Source organism: Rosa rugosa, chromosome 2 (genome assembly GCF_958449725.1).
Source record: "Rosa rugosa chromosome 2, drRosRugo1.1, whole genome shotgun sequence".
Classification (NCBI taxonomy): Eukaryota; Viridiplantae; Streptophyta; class Magnoliopsida; order Rosales; family Rosaceae; genus Rosa; species Rosa rugosa.
Window position 1 is genome coordinate 61,436,739 of NC_084821.1, and position 25,924 is coordinate 61,462,662.

The window sequence follows — 25,924 nt, forward strand, 5'->3', positions numbered from 1 at the left end:
AGCCTCTTCTCTTAATAATAGTATAGATAATATATATTTTATTAACCAATAATCAGTATTAATAAGGTTAAATTTTCATAAAACCCTGCGAGTGCCCTTGGTTTATTAGTTGCTTAATATAGAGAAATTTATTCAAAGAGGGTAAAAGAGTAAAAATATTACAACGGTTTCTTTTAAGCAGTTTTCTTCTCTCCCACAAGCTCTCCCACAAGCAGTTGGAGGAATAAAAACTGATTTGCAGTTTTCTTCTCTTACGTTCTCTCTTCCTTTCAAGATTTGTTATTGGCGAGCAGATCTAAAGCAATTTCTTTTTCTTTCCCAAGCAATCTTCGCTCAAGATCGTAGACTTCAATCGATAGAAGTCTCCAACGAGAAAATTAATCGACTAGAACTTCGTACTATTGATGGAAACATTGCCACGGGGGATGTGTTACCATAGATTATGCAAAGCTCTAGGTTCTTTCCTCTAATTTACATGTAACAATTGTATTGTATAGCTTTGTACTTTTAACCTCTTCCATCACAATTGTGTTTAGCAAATTCCCCGTGAAATGATTGATGGCAACTACGTACTTTAAGATAAGAAATTCTTTCCCTTTTGGTGTCCTTTTGCTCATCAATTTTGGTTGTGTGATCTCTTTGTGGTACTGCAACTGTTTGTTATGTTGGGATGATTAATCATCCTTGAACTAATCTTGCACAATTTTTTTTTTGTCGTTGTCTTGATAGGTGGAATTCACAAGGGTTCTGGGAGAGGAAGATTGTTCATATAAGGTTGGTTTTGCTGATATTTTTTTTTTTTTGAGCATGTAAAAAATGAGAAAACTAAGTAGTGACTGGCAAAGGAATGGTGCCAACAGTTTCGAATTTCATCTCAAACGATGATATTTTTTAACTTTTGCTTTGATTTGTGCTCCAGATATTGTGGTAGTGTTATAACAACAAGTAACTCTATTGACGAAAGTTAACAATTTGATTACAGGAAACTCCAATATAATTAGTGTTCTTCAAATGATGGTTTCAAACTTTCATTATGGCGAAATTTCAGTTCATGAGCCTTAATTAAGTGTGGGAAGGGATTAGATCGAGGTATTATGTTTCTGCCTTAATTATGTTATTGCCTTGTGAGGTTTTGAGTTGCTGCCTTGGTAGCCCCTTCATTGGTATAAGGATAAACTGCATATATGATAATCATGGCCTACCTGGACTTTTTTTCTTTGGACAAATAATCCTTAGACTTAACCAGGTCTGTAATGTCTTTATGATTATACACTACCTAAGTAATTAATGCTGATTTGAACACACATTTTTTCTGATCCTCCTTTAGAAAAATCCCTCTCATAGTGAGATCATTTGGGTCACTGCAAAAAATAGAAAGAAAAAAAAAAGGGAAAAGAAGAGGGGGAGGAGAAAACCAAAGAGATGAGAAGAGAAAACAAATGAAGCCGAGAAGAAACGGTTGAAGAAGCATGAAAAAGAAGGAAAAAAAAAAAAAACAAAGAGAATGTAAAGAGGCCAAGTTATCAAATCTTGATTAATTGTAAGGTTGGTAGAATATTTGTCAATCTTAGGCACTTGGCTTTTATTAAAAATGAATGATGTGATGCACATGCGAACCATTCCATGCACGGTCAAAAACATAATTCGCACGCTTATGTACTCTTAAGCTTTGTTTCTTTTCCTTTACTTATTATTGGAATTGGCATGGTTAACTATTACAAAATAAAAACATATTTAGACTTAAAGGAGGGATGACCTATCCTCCTACTGGGTTCCAACTATTAAAATTATATATATTTGTATATACCAGTGCATATTTTTGTACAAATTTTATGTTTTTTTACTAATAGATTGCTAAAGACAATATTGTTTTGTATATAATTTCTGTATGGGGTAAGAGTCAGGTAATATGCAACACAAAAATTATATTGCACTCATGAATAACATTTCAAACATGCGTATAAAGAGAGGAAGGACAATACGCACGCGCGAGCGCGGCCCTTCCACACGCGCATCGCGCTTGTAGGAAGGCTAGTAAATAATAAAATATTTACATTTAGCTAAATTTTAAGTACTATTGTTGGAGTAAGTTTCCAAAAATGGTTAGTTAAAGTAGTTTTTAGGAAAACTTTTAAACAAAATAAAGAAAATTTTAAATAATATAGCCTTTGCTCTTAACTTATTGTAATTGTCCCTCTCAAAAAAGGAAAATACAAAATTATAATTAAAAATTTACAAAAATTTTGCTAAGAAGAAGTATGGATGCTATTTCCGGCCGTAATTTTATATTGACACATATAAGAGTGGGCGGGTGATGCACTCCAATAGCAAAACCCTAGTAAGTCTTTTCTTTAATTTGCTCACCTCCTGTCAAACTCCCTATCCTAGTAAAGTAGACTGCTGGGGGTTGTCTGAAACAAATAGTTGTTTTGTCCTGTGGTCAGTTCATCGCTCGCTGGTAAGGAGTTCAATCCCATCAATCTTATTTTCTTTTGTTTTATAAAATCGATTTTCAATATATATTTAGTGTCTGTTAGTTTCAGTCTTGAATGTTGAATCAAGAACCATTGGTATGCTTGAGATCGTTAAGCTTCTAGTTCCTGAAAATGATCTAGCTAGATGTTCAACCCTCAATTTTACCTTGCAGATCGATAAAAATTATGGTATTTATTTGGGTTTTTTGGAATGCTTTTTGGACTTTGTGGCGAGGGTTTGTTGCTGCACTTCTATTCTGCAATGCTTTGGCTATATTGAATGAGCATAGGTTCCTTGCTCGAGTAGGGTTGACAATAGGAGATGATCAAGCTGGGTACCAGAGAAAGTTGTCTACGCTCATCAGTTTCAAGTACTGGTTCACAAGAATTCTGCACGCAGCCCGATTCTTGAGGCATATTCTCATATTGGCGAATGGTTTCACCATTGTAGTGTTGCTCTTGATAGGATATTGGCTCTAGCTAGCCTTGTGTTCTCTGTTTTTGATTCGTTTGTCCTTGAGTAACCGAGGGATCGATCTCTGCCTTATTAGTTGTTAAGAATGTTTGTACGTAGCTTAATCCTCAATTGGATGTCATCTCTTACTCACCTTTCTATCCTTGATGATTTATATGGTGCCTCGGCAGAATGTGGTTGAGTGGAGTAGTGGATTTCTCAATTAATGCACTTAAGGATTTCTCAAGAACTACATTTTTCTCTTTTGTTTTTATAATTTTTCCATAAGTTTTTGTTTTATTGTTTTTTTCATGCTTTCATGATTTCATCCAAACTTTCAAAACTATACTGCTAATAAACAAACTTCCAAAACATACAAATCTTGGAGCCCCAAGTTCAAAACTTTAACAAACTTATTTGATTATTCGAAGTCGTATAATACAGAGTCAATTACAAATGAGGTTATTTGTAATCCTTGATCATTTTTCAATGAATTCCAGTTTCTCAACAAAAAAAAAAAATTACAAATGAGGTTATTTTTAGTGACTTTGATATTTTTTAGGCCATTCAATATTGTTTTTTTCTCATAAAACCACTAATATATTAGAAATTTCAATATATTACAACTGCATTTTTTATTTTCATTATTGCGCGCGCTCTTTTTTTTTTTTTTTTTTTTTTTTTGAGAGAGAGAGAATATTCTTGCTCTTGTAATAAACGGTTTGCTGAATTTACTAAAACATTTATTGATTTGATTATGCTATTAATTGGTATTAATCTGTAGGAGGGTCAACATTTATTGATCTGATTATGCTATTAATTGGTATTACTCTGTGGAGGGGATTTGGGACAGCAGATTTCATCCCTCTGTGGAGGAGGGTCAATGTAAATTAAATGTTCCAATATTTCCTTCTAGGGTAGATTTTTCGCGTGATTAAATTTGTTAAACTCGATCTCCGCTGCAATATTGCAATTCGTAATCGTTATGGAAATTAATGACAATAAATTCAATGTTATATATTAACCTTCTATGCATCTGTTAAATTTTGCACTATATATTGACTAACCTGCCTAATTGATTACACTACATTAATTTTATTAAATTAATGTACAAACAACATTTTACATCAAAACAGAAACTATGTTTTTCTCCGTGCAATTATTGATTTCCAAAGTTTCGAAAAATTTTCATAATGGAATTTTGATTTGCACCGTACCATTGAGTCATTGACCAATAAATCCAATAATTAGGATAGCTAGGATGCACATTGAATAGTAGTTTACTGGGTACTTAACTTCGACTTCATATATATAACCAGTCCAAAGGAAGAGATAATGAGACGGACATTGCGATAGAAAATTCACCAGACTATGAAGATACCAAGCTCGAGATTACTGCTCTTCACATTCTCAGTCCTTTTCCTTTCACTCTCAGTCTCATGCACAACTTCAAATCCCGTTCTCGATGACTTCCTCCAATGCCTTCCGAAATATTCCAACTCCTCCTACCCAATCTCCGATCAAATTATCACCCAAGAAAGCACCAAATTTCAATCTGTTTTCCTGTCATATATTAGAAACCTCAGACTTTTGACTTCCACAACTACAAAACCTTTGGCTATTGTAACGGCCAACCATGAAACCCATGTCCAAGCAACCGTGATTTGTGCAAAACAAAATGGTTTGCACATGAGAATTCGAAGTGGTGGCCACGATTACGAGGGCTTATCCTTCATATCATATATATCAAATGTTTCCTATATAGTCCTTGACATGTTTAACCTTCGATCGATTAATATTAACGTTGAAGATGAAAGTGCTTGGGTTGAGTCCGGAGCTATCTTAGGTGAACTTTACTATAACATAGCGGAGAAAAGCAAAGTTCATGCATTTCCTGGGGGAGTTTGTCCAACCGTTGGTGTTGGTGGCCTTTTTAGTGGTGGTGGCTATGGTCCCATGATGAGAAAATTTGGGCTTACAGTGGATAATATAGAAGATGCTAGATTAGTAAACGTGAATGGTACAATCCTTGATAGAAGATCCATGGGAGAAGACCTGTTTTGGGCCATTAGAGGAGGTGGTGGAGCAAGCTTTGGAGTCATTCTTTCATGGAAGATCAAATTACTTCCAATTCCACCGAACGTGACTGTTTTCACAATTACAAGGACACTGGAACAAGGCGCGATAGATGTTCTTTACAGGTATCTATTATTTTGACACAGTGCATATATATGTTCATTTAATACATAATAGCTGCTCGGACTTATGCACATTTTCTCCCATTTATATGTTCTAATTTAGTTCCCTTGTTTTACTATTTAAGAGGTCTCTTCTGTATAATTACCTTTTTTTTCCTTTTTTTTTTGAAGGGATAACAACCTTATAATAATAAAAGTTCTTATTGGAGAGACTCCTATTATTAATATTGGTCTTGCTTGATTTTGTAAAATTTAATTAATAATATCCTAACAGGTGGCAGTACGTTGCGCCGAAGCTACCTAAAGACATATTCATTAGAGCAACTTCACAACTCCATAATAGTACTGGCCAAGTGAGCAAGAAGACTGTGGAAGTGGTATTCAATGGTCTCTATTTGGGACAAAAGGAAAGCCTTCTTGCTTTGGTAAACCACAGTTTTCCTGAACTAGGTTTGGAGCAAAAATATTGCATTGAAATGAGTTGGATAAATGCCACTTTATTCTGGGCCGGCTACCCAGCTGGAACTCCCACAACTGTTCTTCTCGACAGGCCAAAGGCACCAGAAATCTTGTTCAAAAGCAGGTCTGACTATGTGAAAGAACCAATTCCGAAAGCAGCACTCGAAACCATATGGCAGAAGATACTTGCTATGGAGATGCTTCAGATGCAGTTGAACCCTTATGGTGGAAGAATGAGTGAGATTTCCGAGTCAGAGACTCCATTCCCACACAGAGCTGGGAACCTGTTTAAGATTCAGTATTACACTCTTTGGGCGAATGTAACGGACACGAAAAAGTACCTTGACTTGTCAAGCAAGTTTCGTAAAGCAATGACTCCTTTTGTGTCCAAGAATCCAAGAGAGGCCTTCCAGAACTACAGAGATCTCGACAATGGTGCCAATTGGAATAACCAGACTGACACCAAGACTGCTACGGTTTATGGAAGAAAATATTTCAAAAACAATTTTTATAGATTGGTAAGTGTGAAAACCAAGGTTGATCCTGAAAACTTTTTCAGGCATGAGCAGAGTATTCCACCACTTCCCCATAAATAATGAAATTATTAATATTCAATGGAGATGAATCAATTTGATCGATTACGTTGTTAATGAGATACATTATATACTACAGGAATTGGACGGTTTGTACCTTGATGTGGCTGGTTACTACTTACAAATAAAGATCACTTAAATTTCATCTAATCACACTATTATCATATCTCCTTGAGCCTTTCCATTATCATTTCTTGACAAAATATGTTTATCTATTATCTATAATTATGAATCTCGGTAAAAGAGGCCGGGTTACTAAACTGAACCCCTAAGACAAGTATAACAAAAGTGGAAATAAGGAGTACTCATTCCGTCTCGATTAATTACAAAACCTACAAATGAAAAGCAAAGCCAAATCGACTGAACTGAACTTAAAAAAGAAGTTTCTAAAGCTGTTAATGCATATGTGGTTTAATTCTCTATAATATATATATATATATATATATATATATATATATATATATATATATATATATATATATATATATATGAGGAAAATGAAATTGCATCTGAAAAATAAAATGCATGCAATTTCTCCATTGAACTCGAAGTTATTGTCAAAGTACAAAGTGAGAAGATTGAAGGAAACTTAATTGTTCATATCCAATACTATACAAAATTTCAATCTCGAACTCACACTCATTCTGTTGTTTTAATAACTGCTATGAACTCCACCACTACAGAGGTTTGGCATTATTATTATTATTATTTGGAAAAATGGCTAGTGAAGCTGCCCTAAAACCTCGATTAATGAAACTGCAGAATACATGAGGGGACATAGTGTCTTAACCCCAAATTACAATTAGCGTCGAGAGAATGTTACGTAATAATAGCATAAATCTCTACAAAATTAATGTATTCTAACATGCAACAATTAGCAATGGTCGCATTTCTGGTAACTTCATTTGCTTTACAAAAAAGGCAGTGATATACAAGAAAGATCACACTCAGGAAGAGCATCAATGGACAAATAAAAATATCTTTCCCACTATGTTACCAGTCGGAAATAAGATCGACGGCACTTCGTTTCATTTTGACACTAAGAGGTTGTGTCCATTTAGCAATGACTCGCCACCTTGCTAGGCTAGACAAGGCACATTGAGTGCACAAGCCAGGACCAAGCCCATCGAGCCCTACCAAAGATTGCTAGGGACTTACTGTAATTAGAAACATACTAAACTGAAATAACCTATAATACATAACAAATAACTAAGCCTAGGACAGGCCCAGATTGACTTTGCCCCAGCAATGTGGTTGCAGACAATGACGCCAAGAGAACTGTATCTCCACCATGGAATCACGTCGCAGCATTGAATCATGAACACCAACTGAGTGGAACAACAGAATCGCCCTAGATCTGAGATTCAAACTAAATCCGAGTCTTAGAGAGGATTGATCCCCACGCCTTCCATCGGAATTCCACATCCCCAACATTAGGGGAAATGCAACATTAATCTAGTTTGGCGACCAAGATCATCTTGGCAATCACCCGTCCACCTCCGCTGCTCCACCGTTGCACACGTTCGTCGCTCCTGCTCTAATCAGGTACTGTCAAACAGGTTGTGCTTGACGCACCCTCTCTAGAATCGTGTGATTCGTGTCAGACGACGCTTGTGGCCTCTTGTTCCGGCCGACTACACTATTGCCCCTCACTGGTGAACTCACATAACATAGTTGCCCATCCAACGATGACGTCCCAAAGACGCGCCGCCAGATGGGATTGTGAAACGCAAACCTCCAAGCAAACACAACTATTTCAAGAACGCTCCAAGAAAAGCGGAGTTATTTCTAAGAGAGACAATGAGGTTGGGCATTTTTAAATTGGCAGAAAAACACCTAGAACTGGTCTGCTGCATGTTTTTTTTTTTTTTTTTAAAAAAAAAGTTATCCCACCCACCCTTACATATACCAGTGAGAATTGAACCCATGACCTTTATAATGTTGGATTTATAACTTACCAACAGCTCACAGCTCACTGACATAACACCGACATAACTGGTCTGCCGCATGCATATACATATGAAGTATTTTAAGATCAAACTTTAAAACCAAACAAAAAGAAAATACATAGTACAACATTGCTCAACTCAACCCACATCGCAACAACCCAGGCTTCAGGGATCAATCAATGTGGCCGCTGAAGCTGTGATTTTATATGACAACTTAATCAAACCAGTTTCGGGTCAAGATTACAATTATTGTTGCCTAATAGATCTGGTTAAACTAAAATCTCTCGGTTACCTTCTTTTATAGGTTGAATAAGATCATTTCGAATATTCCAAATAATTTCTATGCAGTCTTCAAGATATTTTAACTCACTGACAAATATGTTCACTTAATCACCCACATTTGTGGTCACCAACCATTAGATTTAAATTAAGAAATTAATATTAAATGAAATTTCAATTTCAACCATTGAACCATTGAATATACATCCAATGTGTACACTACTCCTTTAACTGATATCTAAACTGGAATTCATCCTACTAAAACTACATATATGCATTGCTAGCTCCATGTATTATTATTATTATTTATTTTTTTGAAATGGGCTGGTGCGGTTGCCCTCAAGCCTTGATTAATGAAATTGCAGAATACAAAGGGGGGGGGGGACGTAGAGCCTGAACCCCAAATTACAATAAGCATAAAGAGAACATCCTGAAATAATACCAAGACTCTCCACAAAATCGATGTATTCTAACAAAGCACCAAATACCAAAGAGTGCACGAATGACTACTCCATTTGTTTTGACATAGTGGTGACATACCGAAAAGATAACTCTATGACGAAGAACTTCATGTATTATTTAATCCTTGATGAATGAACAAAGAACTTCTTGTTCCTTCTACGATATAAAATAATTAAATTACTAGCATATTCGTCATTCGACAAGTTTGTTTTTCCTAAATGATGGACTTACATTTTTACCAAAAAAAAATCCCGAGACATAAGATATTAAAAAATTTAGGCTCTTTTTAGTTTGGTCAAGACTCAAGACGCCACCATGAAAAGATTTTCTCATTCTACTTGCATGTAATTTATCTTGAATATTTGGATTCAATGGTCATATGATGCCAAATTGGAAGTTTGAAATTAAACAAGAGCATCCATCGAATGGAGAAAGACCATTAAATCCAAATATTTAGAATGCATATGATGCAAGTAGAATGTGCATGAATAAGGATTCGGGTTGGTTTGACGTTATTATAAATAGTGCCAAGAAGTCGAAGACAGACCAACATTGCATTAGAAAAATTTCATAAACAATGAAGATACCAAGCTCAACACTAGTCTTCACACTCTCAGTCCTTTCCCTTTCAATATCAATCTCATGCGCAACATCAAATCCAATTCTCAATGACTTCTTCCAATGCCTTCCCAAATATTCAAACTCCTCCTACCCAATTTCAGAAGCCATTTTCACCCGAGAAAACACCAATTTTCAATCTGTTCTGTTATCATATATTAGAAACCTCAGACATTGTACACCCACAACTCCAAAACCTTTGGTCATTGTAACAGCCAAACATGAATCCCATGTCCAAGCAACCGTAATGTGTGCAAAACAGCATGGTTTACACATGAGAATCCGAAGTGGTGGCCACGACTACGAGGGCTTATCCTTCATATCATACATTTCAAATACCTCTTATATAGTCCTTGACATGTTTTACCTTCGAGAGATTGATGTTAACATCGCAGATGAAAGTGCTTGGGTTGGATCTGGAGCTATTGTTGGAGAACTATATTATAGCATTGCAGAAAAAAGTAAAGTTCATGCATTTCCTGGGGGAGTTTGCCCAAGTGTTGGTGTCGGTGGCCTTTTTAGTGGTGGTGGGTACGGTCCTACTATGAGAGAATTTGGGCTTACAGTGGACAACATAGTTGATGCTAGACTAGTCAATGTGAATGGTACAATCCTTGATAGAAAATCCATGGGAGAAGACCTATTTTGGGCCATTAGAGGAGGTGGTGGAGCAAGCTTTGGAGTCATTCTTTCATGGAAGATCAAATTGCTTCAAGTTCCACCCGTTGTCACTGTTTTCAGAATTACAAAGACACTGGAGCAAGGCGCTACGGATGTTCTTCACAGGTACTCATTATTTTGACACAGTGGAGATTTGATTCTTACTTGTATTTTTGGTTGCTTGAATTAATTTGTTTAATTATTTTTGATCTCATTGATATTAGTATCCTAACAGGTGGCAATACGTTGCGCCTAACCTACCTAAAGAACTCTTCATTAGAGCAACTTCAAAAGTCCAGAATAGTACTACCGAAGCAGGAAAGAAGACTGTGGAAGTGGTATTCAATGGTCTCTATCTAGGACAACGGGAAAACCTTCTTCCTTTGGTAAGTGACAGTTTCCCTGAATTGGGTTTGGAGCAAAAAGATTGCTTCGAAATGAGTTGGATTGAATCCACCTTATTCTTTTCCGAATACGCATTTGGAACTCCCATAAAGGCTCTAGTTAAAAGACCAACGGAACCACCTCCATTCTTCTTCAAAGGCAAGTCGGATTATGTAAAACAACCAATTCCGAAAGAGGTCTTGAAGTCGATATTCGAGAAGATGATCAATCGATACGAGTCGACGCACATGCAATGGAACCCATATGGTGGAAGAATGAATGAGATTTCCGAGTCGGAAACTCCATTCCCTCACAGAGCAGGAAACCTATTTATGATTCAGTACTGGACGTATTGGATGGAAAAAGGGATTGAGAGCACCAACAAGTACCTTAAATTGTCGAGAAATTTGTACGGAAGTATGACTCCGTACGTGTCCAAGAGCCCAAGAGAGGTCTTGCATAACTATAGGGATCTTGACATAGGCTCCAATATGCTTAACCAGACCAGCATTGAGCATGCTAGAGTTTATGGAAGAACGTATTTTAAAGGCAATTTTGAAAGATTGGTGCGTGTGAAAAGTGCTGTTGATCCTCAGAATTTTTTCAAGCATGAACAAAGTATCCCACCGCTGTAGAGAATGGGACAGGAATAGAAGTCTATTACTGATTCACAGTGCATAATTTTTACAATCACATGCTACACTGTATGTGAAAATGAAATTACAATCTTTTGGTACAATGAAATATCCTAGAAATGAAATTGAGCATATAATATAGTACGTTTTTTTTATCTTAACATATAAAACATTGTCACGATATTTGGTATGTAAAGTTTAAATATCAATCTTAGACAACTAAAATACTACAACATCAATCATTTAATACTCATCCATAATATCAGTTCAATGAGTTCATCTAGGGATTAATTATAAATATTCACGGTACTGAAGACTTATGAAAATGTCACTTTCGTGAAGTTTTCGTTACATGCATGTTCCTTAATTATGCTACATTAGGAGAATCATGCAAATGTAGTCTATCGAAATAATTGCCCTTGAGTCAAAAGGATAAGATTTTTCCCCCACGTGTTTCCTTATTTTAATTTTTCCCATTTGTCTATTTAAAAGAGCAGTCTTTAGAATTTTTTTTATCGCCCCTCAGTTAAAAAATCTAATAAATTTTTACTAACTCTCAATAAACATTTTTCTAATCTTTTTAGTAAATATTTTATTGACCCACAATAAACAATTCTATGACAACCCACCAAATTTTATTGACTTACAATAAAACATTTATTGATACTCAATAGATATTTTCTTGATACTCAATAAATACTTTATTGACCTCAATAAACAATTCCAAGACAACATACCTTTTGTTTTCTTTTTTCAAATATGGATTAATTTACTCAAACAATATGTAGAAGAGTACAATCGAAAATAAGGGGGGTCCACTAATATCTGAAGCACTGGAGCCAATAGTTTATCATCAAATTCGAAAGCTATACTAGCTAGCTTATGTGCCACTTTATTTGAGTCCCTCTTAGATCAAGTTCACCTGTTGGGTTACCGGGTCACTTACTATTCACTGCTTTTTAGTGTATATTTTCATTCTCTGGGTCACGAAATACACTGTGCCCGTGACCTAGGGCACGAAATACACTGTGCAGGTCACCATGGTACCCAGAAAGTGATTCAGGGTGACCCAAGGCACGAAATACACTGTACTCGTGATCAAGAGGGTGAAAATAACACTAAAAAGCAGTGAATAGTGGGTGACCTGGTGACCCAACTGGTGAACTAGCTCTTAGTATAAGTGATGTCAAGTCTCTGCACATGAATCATACTGAACTTCATATCATCCACGACAGGAGTGCGCGCTAGGCTCACACTCACTTGAGTGTGTATGAGTTAATTCGTAATGCGCATCTCATTAGGACTGTTTTGATTGCTATAAGGCAATCACTCTCAAGCGTGACATTTGTGATTTGCAAGGCTCCGATTAACTCACTGCCTTGTCGATCGAATAGCCACTACTAAAAAGAATTGCAATTGCTTCGGTTTTTTACTTCGGCAACAGTTGCCGTCGCAATAGAGACCCTATTGCTACGGAAAATGTTCCGTCGCGATTAAGCCTAGTTATTTGCGACGGAAAATATTTGCCATAGTAACTTTGTAATCAATTGCGACGGATTTTTATCTTGCCGTCGTAAAATACATTTGTATGTTTACTTTACCAAAAAAAAAAAAAAAAAAACTTGGCAACGCATAAACGTCACCGTATTACTCTTGGCGCTAATCCAAATAATCTTCCCTCTTTTTTTTGGGCAAAATTTCGTACTAACAAAACAGCCCTAATTCTTTTTCCCTCTTTTTCCCAAAGTCCCAAACACAACCGCTCTCGATCTCTCTCTCTCTTGCCCAGTACCTCACCACTCTCTCTCTCGCCCAAAGTCCCAAACTGGAAATTTCTCAGCTCCGGAACCTCACCGTTCCCGCCGTTATGAACATTCCGATGGCCCAATCTTCTTCTCGCCGTCAGCTTACAGGTGACTCTTTGATTTTCAGCTTTCTGTGTAATTTGGCTCTTGGTTGTATTCATGTTCTGATTTTGGGTCTGTATGGGATAGAACAAAAACTTGAGGAGGTAGCTTGAGGAGGGAGGAGCCCCCAAAACGAATTCGAATAAAAACCCCCAAAAAGATTCTAACTTTGAAATCGGAGGACTCCCAAAACCTATAAAGTTTCAGACTTTGAGTTTTCTTCGTGTATCTGCAACTCGGTACTGATTGAGTTCCACAAAATGATATAATTAATTTACAGCTTTCATTAAGATTTGAAAAATTGGAATTTTCAGATTGTATATTCTTTATGGTTTTACTGTCAATGATTTCAAGTTTAGTTTGAAATTTACAATGATAGCACATATTTCTCAGAAAGAAATTATAGTATTAGTCAATCTTTTGATATTTTGTACTACTGCTCTTTGAAATATCGTAGAAAAATGTAATGGCTTGGTATATTGAAAGATGATAGTACTGCATATCATAATTTGTTTACAATGATACAAATTTTGTAATAAAATTTATACTGTGAACAAATTAGTTACTGCACAACAGAGCAACTGCAATGCGCGTTGTTATGGTTTCAACTTAATCATTTTTTTGAATGAAATTAGACAATATCATAGAAATGCATGATCTTATCCTTCACTATTCAACAGTCAACGTTTTTAGCCTATTTCAAGTGTTAGAATTGATTGAAGTTAAATGAAAAGTTATACTCCAGTGAAATGCATTTATAAGGACAAATACTAGATCATTACAATGATAGAATGCTGCAATTCCTTTGGTTTCTCTATTGCTAGAGAGCTTAAACTGAAAATCAAGCCCAGTTATAACTATTTCGTTGCTACTTCCCTATCTTTCCTGGTTTCTCTCATGTTTATAACTATTTTGTTGCTACTTCTCTATCGTTCTTGCTTTCTCTGATGTTCATAACAATCGTAAAGAAACTAGCTTTCTGATTCATATGTAATTTTGATTGCTATTTTGTTTAGCCATTTCAATTATTGCAAAAAACACTTCTTATCATTTGTTTTATATATGAATTATTTCTGTTTAACTTTGTGCAGCTTCATCTGTCTCAAAAGTTGAAATCAGTTAGAAACAACAAAGACGTGAACAGTGACTTAGTCTGCTGTGTCTCAAAGGTGAGTAAACATTTAAAGTAGCAAAGCAAGAAACTTAATTGGTATCTTTCATAACTGAGGATTATTTACTGTCATGTAAATGGGCAGTAAACAATCCTCAGTCATGAAATTGCAAACTTACATCTGTGACATATGACATGTCCTTATTCATATGATCAATGCTTCATTGTTTAACATTTCAATTTGAATCCATATAGATCTTGCATTTGATACATGCAATTTAAAAAAAAAAGATGAAGAGCAAAAAGAAAAATAGTAAAATAGATAGGAAAAGAAAGTATCAGGGATTACTCTTCATTTTTGTTTACTGAATTATACCTGAATACTCATATGGGTTGCTCCACAGGTTGATTTGTGCTGATCTTATTTCATTTGAGGCTTTCAAGTTTGAAGCGGCTTAGCTTCTGAGGTATATACCTCTTCATAGGTTTCTGTAATTTGTATCAGTTTGCCTTTTTTCTTCAAAATGTTTTTTTTTTTTTGGGTGTCAAATGGAGTATTCACTATTAGACACAAGTAAATGGAACGCAGGACAAGGCTTTCTCTGGAATACTTCCATTTCATGTATAACATAAAACTATTCATTTAGTTGTTTAGTTTTGGATGTCTCATGTGTAATCTTTTCACAAATCAACAAAACAACTGCCACATTTCGTTGTAATGCGACTTTTATCATTTGATTCAATTAGTTACATTTCATTTGATTCAATAGTCTTATGTTGTACCTGACATTCAGTTCTTGTGGTTCAATGTTGATAGGCACGCAGTAGCAGCGTTTCTAGTTTGAAATCGGTTTCTTTTTCCATTACTGGGAATCGCTTCCCATCTCTAACTTCAAGACCTGGACCCTTTCAAGTTTCCTATTCGGTAGGTTATATCATTGTAATACTACTGTGACTCCTTCTTTGTTATGTTTGCCTCAACAATCTCATAGATAAATTTTTACATTATTGGATTTTAATCAATAGGTCCAGTTTAATTGTATGGGCAGTAGCTTTTTGTTCATTGTGCTTCTCTAATCACAAGAAACACTCATATTTTAGTTTCTGCTGCAGAGAACACCATCCATTATTTGAAAAGGCTGCTCATCTTCAAGTCAGCAGTGACGGATTTGGAGTTAATTTTGGAAATCCAAAGCCAAGAGCTTGATATTACTGGGTTAGTACTTCTTCCCCATTTTTATATTTCTGTTGTTTTCATTTATTATGGAAGAAGTACTAAGTTTGTCTGTGGCAATGTTATGGCTGTGATTTTTTTTATTTTTTATTTTTGATGTACATTAGTCTTTTAGAGTCTCCACTTGTTTATTTTAAATAAAATAACATTATATAATTTACGTAAAATATAACTTGCACAAGACATACATATTCTGATGTAGCTTAATGAAACCAAGACAAACTTCTAACAAATGGAAAACTCAATTAACACAAACATGTAGCTTTGATAAACCTTTAGCCTTTGACATACATAATCTTGACTCAATGTTTTGTTTGATTGATCTAGAAAACTTGCATCTCACAATGGATAAGAGTTGGATAAACTTAGGCAACAGATGGTCAAAGAGGGTTATTGATGGTTATGAAGACTTTTTGAAGTTTGCATACACCAATAAGAATGAAAGTGAACTAATAAGCTGTCCACTTTTTGAAGTTTGCATACACCAATCAGAACTTGACAAGTGTTAAAGACCGAATTTTCCACTCTTTGATGGGAGATGATGGTCATGGGTATTGTCGTACTTTTGGAGCTGGTGTACCTCGTAGTCTAGTATATCCAAAGGAGTCAAATATATCTCAAAGCACAAATGATCTCGTACAAAGAATCACTGAACAAGTGCGTCAAGAGTTTCAAGTGTAGCTTCAGCAATTGCATGCTCGAATTGATTTTCTGAATAAGGACACTAGTACAGAGTCTCCTAGAGAGGTTGAGTACAAACTTCATATGCAAACATATGGTTTATAAATTGGACTTTTGTTAATTGTATGTATTACTACTTACACTAACTTAAGTTTATTATGTGTATATATGTATTATATATTTCCTAGATTGCTGATGCAACTAGTGGGCATGAAATTTTGAGGGAGTCTATAGGAGATGAAGTAACTCTGAATGCAAATCATGACCAGCCCTCATTGGAGCAGAATTCTCCAGTAATATCCCCTTCACAAAATGGATCTCAAAGGGTAATTCTCCAGACTTTTGTGACTTTGCGCTTTGTGTTGCAAATGTTTGATTATTGATGATGTATTTGTGACTTTGCACTTTGTGATTTGTTCTGGTTTTAATTGAAGGATATTGATGAACTTGTATTTGCCGTAAGGTTTTAACAATTGCATTTTGTAGTTTTTGACCCAGTTGCCTTCTTACTAAAAACTGTACATTTTGGCTGGGTATTTGAACTTGGTGTTTGCATGAAATTTTCAGTAGCCATCTAGAAGATCATGTCAAAATTGAAATCTCATGAAAATGAGTTTTCTAGAGTAAGTTATGATTTTTCGAAGTTGAGGGTCTGCATCAGGAAATGCTTCAATTGATACTATGTTTCTGTTTGTACCCAGGGAAGTTGGGACTTCGTGTTTCTATGTTTTGTTCATGTATTGATGCATATTGTGTAAGGTGTTTACTGACTAAGCCTTTCAAAAAGTTTATTGTATGAATTAGTCGAACCTTGTTCAATTGCCTAGGCCTTTTGGCCGGTAAATAACAGTTGAATTTGTAAATGGAAAACCGGTTAAACTTTCTTCTTTAGATATTCGTGTTGAAAGCTTATACTTTAGGCCTAATATCTATATAGTTTCATACAGTTTCATTTAAGATTCAGTGGTTAATTTCGAGGCTAAATGACAGAAGTCTGCATTTTGTAGTTTTTGACCCAGTTGCCTTCTTACTAAAAACTGTATATTTTGGCTGGGTATTTGAACTTGGTGTCTTCATGAAATTTTCAGTAGCCATCTAGAAGATCATGTCAAAATTGAAATCTCATGAAAAGAAGTTTTCTAGAGTAAGTTATGATTTTTCGAAGTTGAGGGTCTGCATCAGGAAATTCTTCAATTGATACTATGTTTCTGTTTGTTTCATTTGATTTTAATAATTTCCCTTATTCAGACTTGTTCACGAACTGAACATAAACATTCTTAACTTCCCAACAAAAGTATACCAATATTTCAGACTTTATTTTCAGATAGTTGTGTCATTGTGAAAGTAGCTAGCCATATCGGTTCACACGTAAGAACTGATTTATAACCTTAAGGCTAGTTATCGAGGTCTATACATATGATTTTTTATATTCTTTTACATGGAATTTGGTTATCTGTGTGTTGCAAATGTTTGATTATGTATTTGTTTGTGACTTTGCGCTTTGTGATTTGTTCTAGTTTTAATTCAAGGATATTGATGAACTTGTATTTGCCGTAAGGTTTTGACAATTGCACTAATGGCTTTCAAACAAAGATAGAGCTCCAGCCATTAATTACACTAACAATTCCATAAATTTTATTGGAAATTAGTATGTATTGTTACTATTGATTGAGGTCCATCAATGCCTTAATGTTTTTTGTTTTGTTTGTATAGACACCATCACGAAAGAATATGTGCATTTTGTTGTCTATCTTGCTTACTGGACATTAAGGTAACATTGGTTTTTCTATGTTTACATTACAGGTTCTCATGGCAAAAAGAGCAAAGCAAATGAAAGGAAGTGCAAAGCTCACAAAATGACAAAGTAAAATGATGCACTTGTGATTGTTGTTTTATTTCAAGTGTGGTTATAATTTTCAATACTTGAAAATGACAACACATTTATTTTCATTTTAGTGTTTGTATTTGAATATGGTATGATGACTCAATAGATATGTTTAACTATATTTTTCATGAATTAATGTTAATTTCTGAAGATATTTAATTGCTTAACTATTATTATTATTATTTATTTGTTTAATTTTGTGGAAATAGGAAAAAAATAATAATAATAATAATAATAATAATAATAAAATTAGCGTTTGCGACGGCCATTTCAGCGTCGCAATTGGTATAAAATTATATAGTTTTATTTATTTATCAAAATATTTTAATAAAAATTTATAAATATATTTGCGACGGCAAACTAACCGTAGCATCAATTTTGGCGGCAAGGTTTGGCGGTTATTTTGAAAATATTACACATTGTGACGGCAACATAGCCGTAGCAAATACCTCCACCTGGGCTACCCTAATGGATATTTTGCGACGGAAGCCTGCGTAGCAAATAGCCGTCGCAAAACAATAACTGATGCGACGGCCAGAGAATACCGTCGCAATTATCTTTTGCGACGGCATTTTACCGTCGCAAATGGATTTTGTGACGCCACCTATTGCAACGCCAATATTTCCGTCGCAAAAGGCTCATTTTTCCGTCGCGAAAAGTTTCTTCCGTCGCAAAAGCCCAAATTGCCGTCGCAAAATAGGCGTCGCAAAAGCAATTTTTTTTAGTAGTGAGCTAGCAATTCAACTAGCTGAGCCAATGCCACATGCTTTACATGGTGAGCAAAACCTGCAAATGCCCCTGGCCTTATCATCATGCAGCACCCCTCCAATACCTCCATCAGTTTGGGATGGTAAAAAAACATCATCCACATTTAGTTTTCAAATTCAGATGCACAGCTTGCTCCAACATCTATTCTTTAAAAAGAAACGAAGGCATCATACTAACCTTGAGGTTAAGCGCTTGTGCCACAAGTACTTCAGCAACTATTGGACAACTACATAAACAATGATTGATGTTCTCATACCCACCAAGTTTTATTGACTCACAATAAAACGTTTTTATTCACCCTCACTAACCGCTTTTTGTCCTTATCAAGAAAAGGTTTAAAAAAAAAAATTGTGTAACCTAATGAGGAAAAGTTAGGAAAAAATTAGACATTTGGGTAATCACTACTACTATAAATGAGGCTCTTCTGTTGGTGTCAAAGGCTTCACCAAAATTTGAAGGGTGCAGCTATTGCCACCCTATCTTCTTTGTTCACCATTTTTTTTTTTTTGAAAGTAAATTTCATTAAAACATTAGTGATTACAATCACTTAGAATGGCATCCCTTATAATTTCGGGAGCAACACCAAACCACACTTGGCTTTCTAAAGATTGACAAGCATGTTTTGCAAGCTTATGTGCTACAACATTGGCTTCACGAGGTGTATAGAGCACCTGGAAGTCCAGGTTACTACGCAACAAATCCCTTACGTCCCCAAGCAGCAAACCCAAACTAGAAAGGTCAGGTTCATCCTTGTCTAAAGCTTGGATCAGAAGTAAGCAATCAGATTCAAATATGACCTGCTTATAATGAAGAGTTGCTGCAAGGCGCATTCCCTCTAACATGGCCATTAACTCCGTGTGAAATGGAGACGACATTTGTCGCAAAGGGGCAGCTGCAGCTGCCAGAAAATTCCCGGTCTCATTACGGAAGACCAGGCCATAGGCTGCTCTTCTTGAGTCTACCACAAAAGCTCCATCCGTGTTGCACTTCAAGACACCCGATGGCGGCGCAGACCAATGCTTTTGTTGTTGATGGTGAGACTGTTGATCACTCCCATTTGCAGACTGGTATTCCTGTAGCCAACCCAAACTGAGAACAGCCGCATCAATAGGCCGCTGCAATTTATCATCCCACAGTTGCATATTCCGGTTCTTCCAAATGGACCATAGCACAACTAGAGTCTTGGCAAATTGTTCTTTGGTCTGGGTGCGAACTAATCTCAACAACAACTCTCGAACCTCAGCGACTCCGTGAGGATCAAGCTGAATCTCTGCTGCAGACCAGACGCTATTGGCGTATGGGCACTCGACGAACAAATGAAGTGAGTCTTCACAAGTAGAGGGGCATAACAAACATCCTACTGTCCCAACATACCCTTTCCTGCTCAAAGCCAACCTTGTAGGCAATATACTAGTACAACACTTCCATGCATGTATGGCCACTTTGCCAGGAACCTTGGCCCCCCCCATATCGCTTTCCACAAAGGCCGGAACGGATCAACTGGTGGAGCAGGGGCAAGAACATTCCCGAGCTCAATATCCCGGGCTACAAAATATGCACTATTGGTAGTGAACACACCCTTCTTATGAAAATGCCATATCAGTCTATCTTGCGACAATCTCCTACCTAGAGGAATAGAAAGAATCAAATCCACATCTACAGGTGAAAACAAATCCTCCAACTTCTCTCTGTCCCAACAATGCAAAACGGGGTCAATCAACTCCACCACCCGCTGCGGTGCTCCATGAGGAGGGGGGACGAAGGACATCTAGGATACGTATCTGGGATCCACTTATCTTTCCAGATATCAATATGCTCACCATTTCCAACCCTCCATCGCAGGCCTTGGGATAACACTTCTCTAGCATCTACAATACTTCTCCAGGAGAAAGATGGAGATGTACCTAGCTGGGCGTGTAAAAAATCACCATCTGGGAAATACAAAGCTTTAAATAGCCGAGCAAGCAAAGAATCCGGATTTTGGATTAGTCTCCAGCCTTGTTTTGCCAGCATCGCCATATTAAAGTTATGTAAATCCTTAAAACCCAGACCACCCTCCTGCTTAGGGATACATAAGCGCTCCCAAGAACGCCAATGAATCTTATTCTTTTCCTCCGTGTCACCCCACCAAAAGCCCGCACAAAGCTGGTGTAAATCATCACACAACCCAATAGGCAACATATAGCAATTCATCACATAATTAGGTACGGTCTGAGCCACCGCCTTAATAAGAATCTCCTTACCTGCACCACTCAAAAGTTTTGCTCTCCAACTGACCAGTTTCTTGGTAAGTTTTTCTTTTAAATAACTGAAAGCTGCAGTTTTGCTCCTTCCCACATGAGTGGGTAATCCCAGATACCTGTCATGCTTATCGACCCTCTGCACCCCCAGAATACCTGCTAAAGCTACCTGTCTGTCCATAGGCAAATGCCGACTAAATGCCACACTACTTTTCTGTAAATTAATCCGCTGACCTGAGGCTATCTCATAGGTGTATAAAATGTTCCGTATCTGCTGACACTCTTCCTCATCTGCAGAACCAAAGAGAAAACTATCATCTGCGAAGAGAAAACTATCATCTTCTTTGTTCACCATACTTGCTCATTACACCCTACATTTTAATTTCAATTATTATATTTACTTATCTAACTCATTTTTTTTTTTCAGAAATATTCTTATACATATCGAATTAAAGAATATTTTTTTTAATGAAAATCCCTCATTTAATTTATATCAATAAAAAACTAAAATATATTAAAGTTTCCTAATAAACTAAAATATATTAAAGTTTCCTAATAAAATCATAATCTGATTTACTTCCATTTTTAAAATTTTTTTCTTTCAGTTTCAATGTTCATCTAATGTAATCCATATTAAAATATTAGTAAGTTAACAACAATGAGCAATGAAGAAGATCTTTTTATTTTTATTATTTTTTTTTTTTTTGGGTTTTACAAAGGGTATTACAAAGATTTTACTCTTGATTAAATCAAGTGCAATATCCAAATCTGACCTAGTCGCTCTCGGCGCTATGAATACTTTCTAGGGCTAGAAAGCAAAATTTGGCGTCCATGGATGTGGATTTGCTTAGTTGGAATTGCAGAGGGATTTGCAATGATACAACCATAAGGGCGTTGAAGGATTTGATTTCTTAGAATCAGCCTTAGATCGTCTTTTTGTGTGAGACGAAGATAAGTAGAGAGAGGGATTTCGACAATTTACGTAAGGCGCTAGGGTTTGTTAACGCGCAGGCAGTTCTCAGTGAAGGCCAAGCTGGTGGGTTAGGGTTGTTTTGGAATGACGATGTGCATCTGAATGTAGGGACGACGTCGGCACGTCACATGGACGCTGTGGTGATTGGGGAGTCCGGAGTTCCGTCTTGGAGAGTAATTGGCTTCTATGGGTATGCCAGAACGAGTGAAAGAGATCGTTCATGGCAATTGTTACGTGATCTTTCTGACCTGGACTCACTTCCCTGGATTGTGATAGGAGATTTCAACGAAATTTTGAATAATGGGGAGAAGATTTCTGGTCCCATTCGAGCAGAAAGACAGATGCGAGGCTTCCGCGAGGCTTTAGGATATTGTGACTTATTGGATCTAGGGGTCCATGGCGCTATGGACACTTGGTGGAATTCGGAGACGTTGTTGCGTCTAGATAGAGCGATCTGCACTCCATCTTGGTTTGATTTATTTGGACATTCTAAACTATTTCATCTCCTGCCTTCGGATTCTGATCATGTACCTCTGCTTCTGAAGGCTAGCACAGCCCCTCTGGTAGTGCGTTCCAAGCAGCACAGCTTCAAGTTTGAGGGTTCTGGTTGCAACATCCTGAATCTGACGGTGTGGTGAAAAAGGCATGGGGGACGGATGTTGCCGGAACACCTATGTTTTGTGTTACGAAGAAGATTGCACATACTAGAATGCAGCTTGATAAGTGGCAGATGTGAGAGTTTAGAGGTAGACAATTACAGATGAGAGGGATTTGGGCTAGATTGGAGGAACTTTTGGAGGTACCAATCTCGGTGGAAAGGCAGAATGAAAAGAAAACTTTGATGGACAAGCTTCAGTCTTTATTATACCAGGAGGAGTTGTTTTGGTGACAACGATTGAAGGTTACCTGGTTAAAGGAGGGGGACCGCAACACGAGCTATTTTCATCGGAAGACTGAGAATAGGAAGAGGAAGAACATGCTTCAGGGTTTGTTTGATGAGGATGGGCAGTGGCATGAAGATGATTCTGGCATTGCCGGGGTGGTTACGGATTACTTTGCTAAAATGTTCATGGCTTCGGAGATTGACTATGAGGCTGTGGACAAGACTTTGGAGGCCATTACCCCGGTTGTAACTCCGAAGATGAACACTCAACTTAGTATGCCCTACACTCGGGAAGAGGTACGTTTTTCACTTTTTCAGATGTATCCAACTAAATCACCCGGGCCGGATGGTATGCCTCCTCTCTTTTTTCAACATTATTGGGAACATGTTGGAGATGATATTTTTGAGGCACTTCAGAGCTTTTTGCAGATGGGTCAGCTTCTTAAGCAAATCAATTTCACTCATATTTGTCTCATTCCCAAGGTTGATAATCCATAACATATGTATGATCTGAGACCGATAGCTTTATGTAATGTTATTTACAAAATTTTCTCTAAGGTAATTGTAAATAGGTTAAAGGTAGTTTTACCTTTTGTGATCTCACCTTTTCAGAGTGCTTTTGTTTCGGGCAGACTGATCACTGATAATATTTTGGTTGCGAACGAGATTGCTCATTTTGTGCATAATTAATAAGAGGGAGGGAAGTGAAGGTTTCATGGCCTTGAAGTTAGATATGAGCAAAGCCTATGATAGAATGGAGTGGGTTTTTTTGGAGAATGTTATGTATCGCTTTGGCTTTGCTCAAAATTGGATTCATATGATTATGCAATGTGTCAGTACTGTTAGTTACTCTTTTCTGGTGAGGGGTAAACCAAGGGGGTATCTCAAGCCAAGTAGAGGACTACGACAAGGGGATCCTTTGACTCCCTATCTATTTCTCATTGGGGCTGAAAGGTTCTCTGCTTTGTTAAAACAGAAACAATCTGCAGGGTTATTGTCAGGAATTGGGGTTTGTCCAGAGGCTCCTCGGGTCAACCATTTATTGTTTGCGGATGATAGTATGATCTATGCTCAAGCTTCATTGGAGGCTTGCCATGAGTTGCAGGATGTCTTTGAAACCTATGGTAGAGCGTTGGGGCAACTTATTAACTTTAGTAAAAGTTCCGTCGTCTTTAGTAAGAATGTGTCCGATGAGGTGCACGAGGAGGTGTCAGATTTTTTGGGCGTTGGAGTAGTGGCTTTGCATGACAAGTATTTGGGGTTACCCACATACGTGGGCTGCAAGAAATCTTTGACATTTCACTATATAAAGGACAGATTGGCCAAGAAACTGGCTGGGTGGCAGGGGAAGTTGTTAAGCGGCGCTGGTAAGGATATCCTCATCCGAGTGGTGGCTCAGGCGTTACCCACATACGCCATGAGTGTTTTTCAACTGACCCAAAGCTTTTGCGATGACCTTGAACAGATGTGTGCACGGTTTTGGTGGGGCAACACTTTGGATAAATGGAAGATTCATTGGAAGAAATGGGATGCTTTATGTAATCCGAAGGAGGAAGGTGGATTAGGGTTCCGTAGTCTTTCTAATTTCAATACAGCGATGCTGGCAAAACAAGCTTGGCGAGTGCTTAACAACCCTTCTTCACTTATTGCTCATATTTATAAGGCGAAATATTTCCCAGATGGCACTTTCTGGGATATATCACCTCATGAGTCTCCTTCCCATTCGTGGAGGAGCATTTTTTTCCACTAAAGCACTTTTACAGAGTAGTTACTGTTGGCAAGTGGGGGATGGCACTAGTATTTATGTGTTCTCGGACAATTGGATTCCAGCTTTGCCTTCTGGGAGACCCACGGGCTCAAGGCTGGCTGTTGAAGAGGTTCACATTGTAAGTGATTTGATGTTAGGTACGGGGGGCTGGAATGCTGAGTTAATTGATATGTTATTTTCAAGCGAAGAGGCTACTGCGATCATGGCGATTCCGTTGAGTAGACGACATGTGGTGGATAGATTGAGTTGGAGGTTGTCTAGAGATGGTGAATTCTCAGTTAAATCTGCTTATAGGTTTGCTTTTGCCCATTCTTCGAGCTATAGTCCCCTGACATTACCGGTGGGAGTGTCTTTTTGGAAGAAATTGTGGAAGGCTTCGATCCCGAACAAGGCTAAGATTCACATCTGGCGGGTCTGTTTGGATATATTACCCTCTCTAGGGAGTCTGGCATCGAAAAGAGTAGTTGTGGACTCGGAGGCTTGTATGTTGTGTGAGTTTCATGGGGAGACGACAAACCATTTGTGTAGGGACTGTCCCTTTACGAAAGAAGTTGTGCAATCAAGGGCCATTCTAAAGCAGGTGTGTTATAACCCACAGGTGGTACAGAGTGATTTACTTGTTTAGTTGAGTTTCTGTGCCAAGGAATTATCTTTGAGTACTTTTGGGGAGTTCATGTTTCTCTTATGGGGAGTTTGGAAGGAGCGCAATGAGAGAGTGTGGAATCAAAAATGTACTGCTGCTTGTGATGTTAGTCTCCTTCTTGCATCGAGACTCCAGGAGTTCAGGTTTCATAATCTGAAGCAAAGTCAATCCAATACTAGCAGAGCTCAAGTAGTTCGGTGGTGTGCACCTGAAGTTGGTTTCTTGAAGATCAATGTAGATGGATCGTTTAACCATATTACTAGGAAGGGAGGCCTTGGTTTTGTGGTTCGGAATGAATTTGGTCATCATATGCTGGCTGGGGGGGCGTGTCCTCTCAGTGGGCTTATATCACCGGAACATGCTGAAATTCTTGCTTGTAAGAGAGCTACAGAGTTTACAGTTGATCATGCTTTACTACCGGTTGTTTTGGAGACTGATGCGTCGGAGGTGAAGCGGCAACTCACACAACACATTTCTTCAAACACATCGGTGCTGGGAAGAATCTATGATGATGTGGGCAGTTTGTTGGAATCGCTGATGGGTGTCAGTGTGTCCTATGTTGGCCGGAAAGGCAATCTAGTTGCGCATATGTTAGCAGCACATGCCTGTACTCTTAGGCAGGATTCTTTTTATTTTTCTACTCCCGCTTTTCTTCAATCTGCTATT

At 37.3% G+C, this 25,924-nt stretch overlaps 2 protein-coding genes and 1 long non-coding RNA gene across 4 annotated transcripts; all 3 read left to right on the forward strand.

Moving 5' to 3' along the window:
- The first annotated feature begins 4,299 nt into the window (after window positions 1-4,299).
- Window positions 4,300-6,181, forward strand: LOC133728284 (berberine bridge enzyme-like 4). Its single transcript, XM_062155682.1, has 2 exons — window positions 4,300-5,129; window positions 5,401-6,181. Exons 1-2 carry the CDS (start codon window positions 4,300-4,302, stop codon window positions 6,179-6,181), a joined length of 1,611 nt encoding a protein of 536 aa, XP_062011666.1.
- Window positions 6,182-9,445: 3,264 nt separating this feature from the next.
- LOC133728115 (berberine bridge enzyme-like 7) lies at window positions 9,446-11,208 on the forward strand. The gene is made up of 2 exons (XM_062155519.1): window positions 9,446-10,272; window positions 10,382-11,208. The coding sequence occupies exons 1-2, from the start codon at window positions 9,446-9,448 to the stop codon at window positions 11,163-11,165; spliced, it is 1,611 nt and encodes a 536-aa protein (XP_062011503.1). The 3' UTR covers window positions 11,166-11,208.
- A 1,648-nt stretch (window positions 11,209-12,856) lies between these two features.
- LOC133733297 (uncharacterized) lies at window positions 12,857-18,137 on the forward strand. 2 transcript variants are annotated; one of them, XR_009857605.1, is made up of 9 exons: window positions 12,857-13,078; window positions 13,160-13,311; window positions 14,164-14,241; window positions 14,588-14,650; window positions 15,001-15,108; window positions 15,297-15,399; window positions 15,892-16,164; window positions 16,287-16,424; window positions 17,902-18,137. It is a non-coding gene; the product is annotated as an uncharacterized LOC133733297 (long non-coding RNA). The 2 variants fall into 2 exon arrangements; XR_009857604.1 differs by lacking the exons at window positions 14,588-14,650; window positions 15,892-16,164; window positions 16,287-16,424.
- Window positions 18,138-25,924: the final 7,787 nt, after the last annotated feature.

Coding starts and splice junctions, on each gene's coding strand:
- LOC133728284 (XM_062155682.1), top strand. CDS start 4,300: ATGAAGATACCAAGCTCGAGATTACTGCTCTTCACATTCTCAGTCCTT. Junction 5,130..5,400: donor GCGATAGATGTTCTTTACAG/GTATCTATTATT, acceptor ATATCCTAACAG/GTGGCAGTACGTTGCGCCGA.
- LOC133728115 (XM_062155519.1), top strand. CDS start 9,446: ATGAAGATACCAAGCTCAACACTAGTCTTCACACTCTCAGTCCTTTCC. Junction 10,273..10,381: donor GCTACGGATGTTCTTCACAG/GTACTCATTATT, acceptor GTATCCTAACAG/GTGGCAATACGTTGCGCCTA.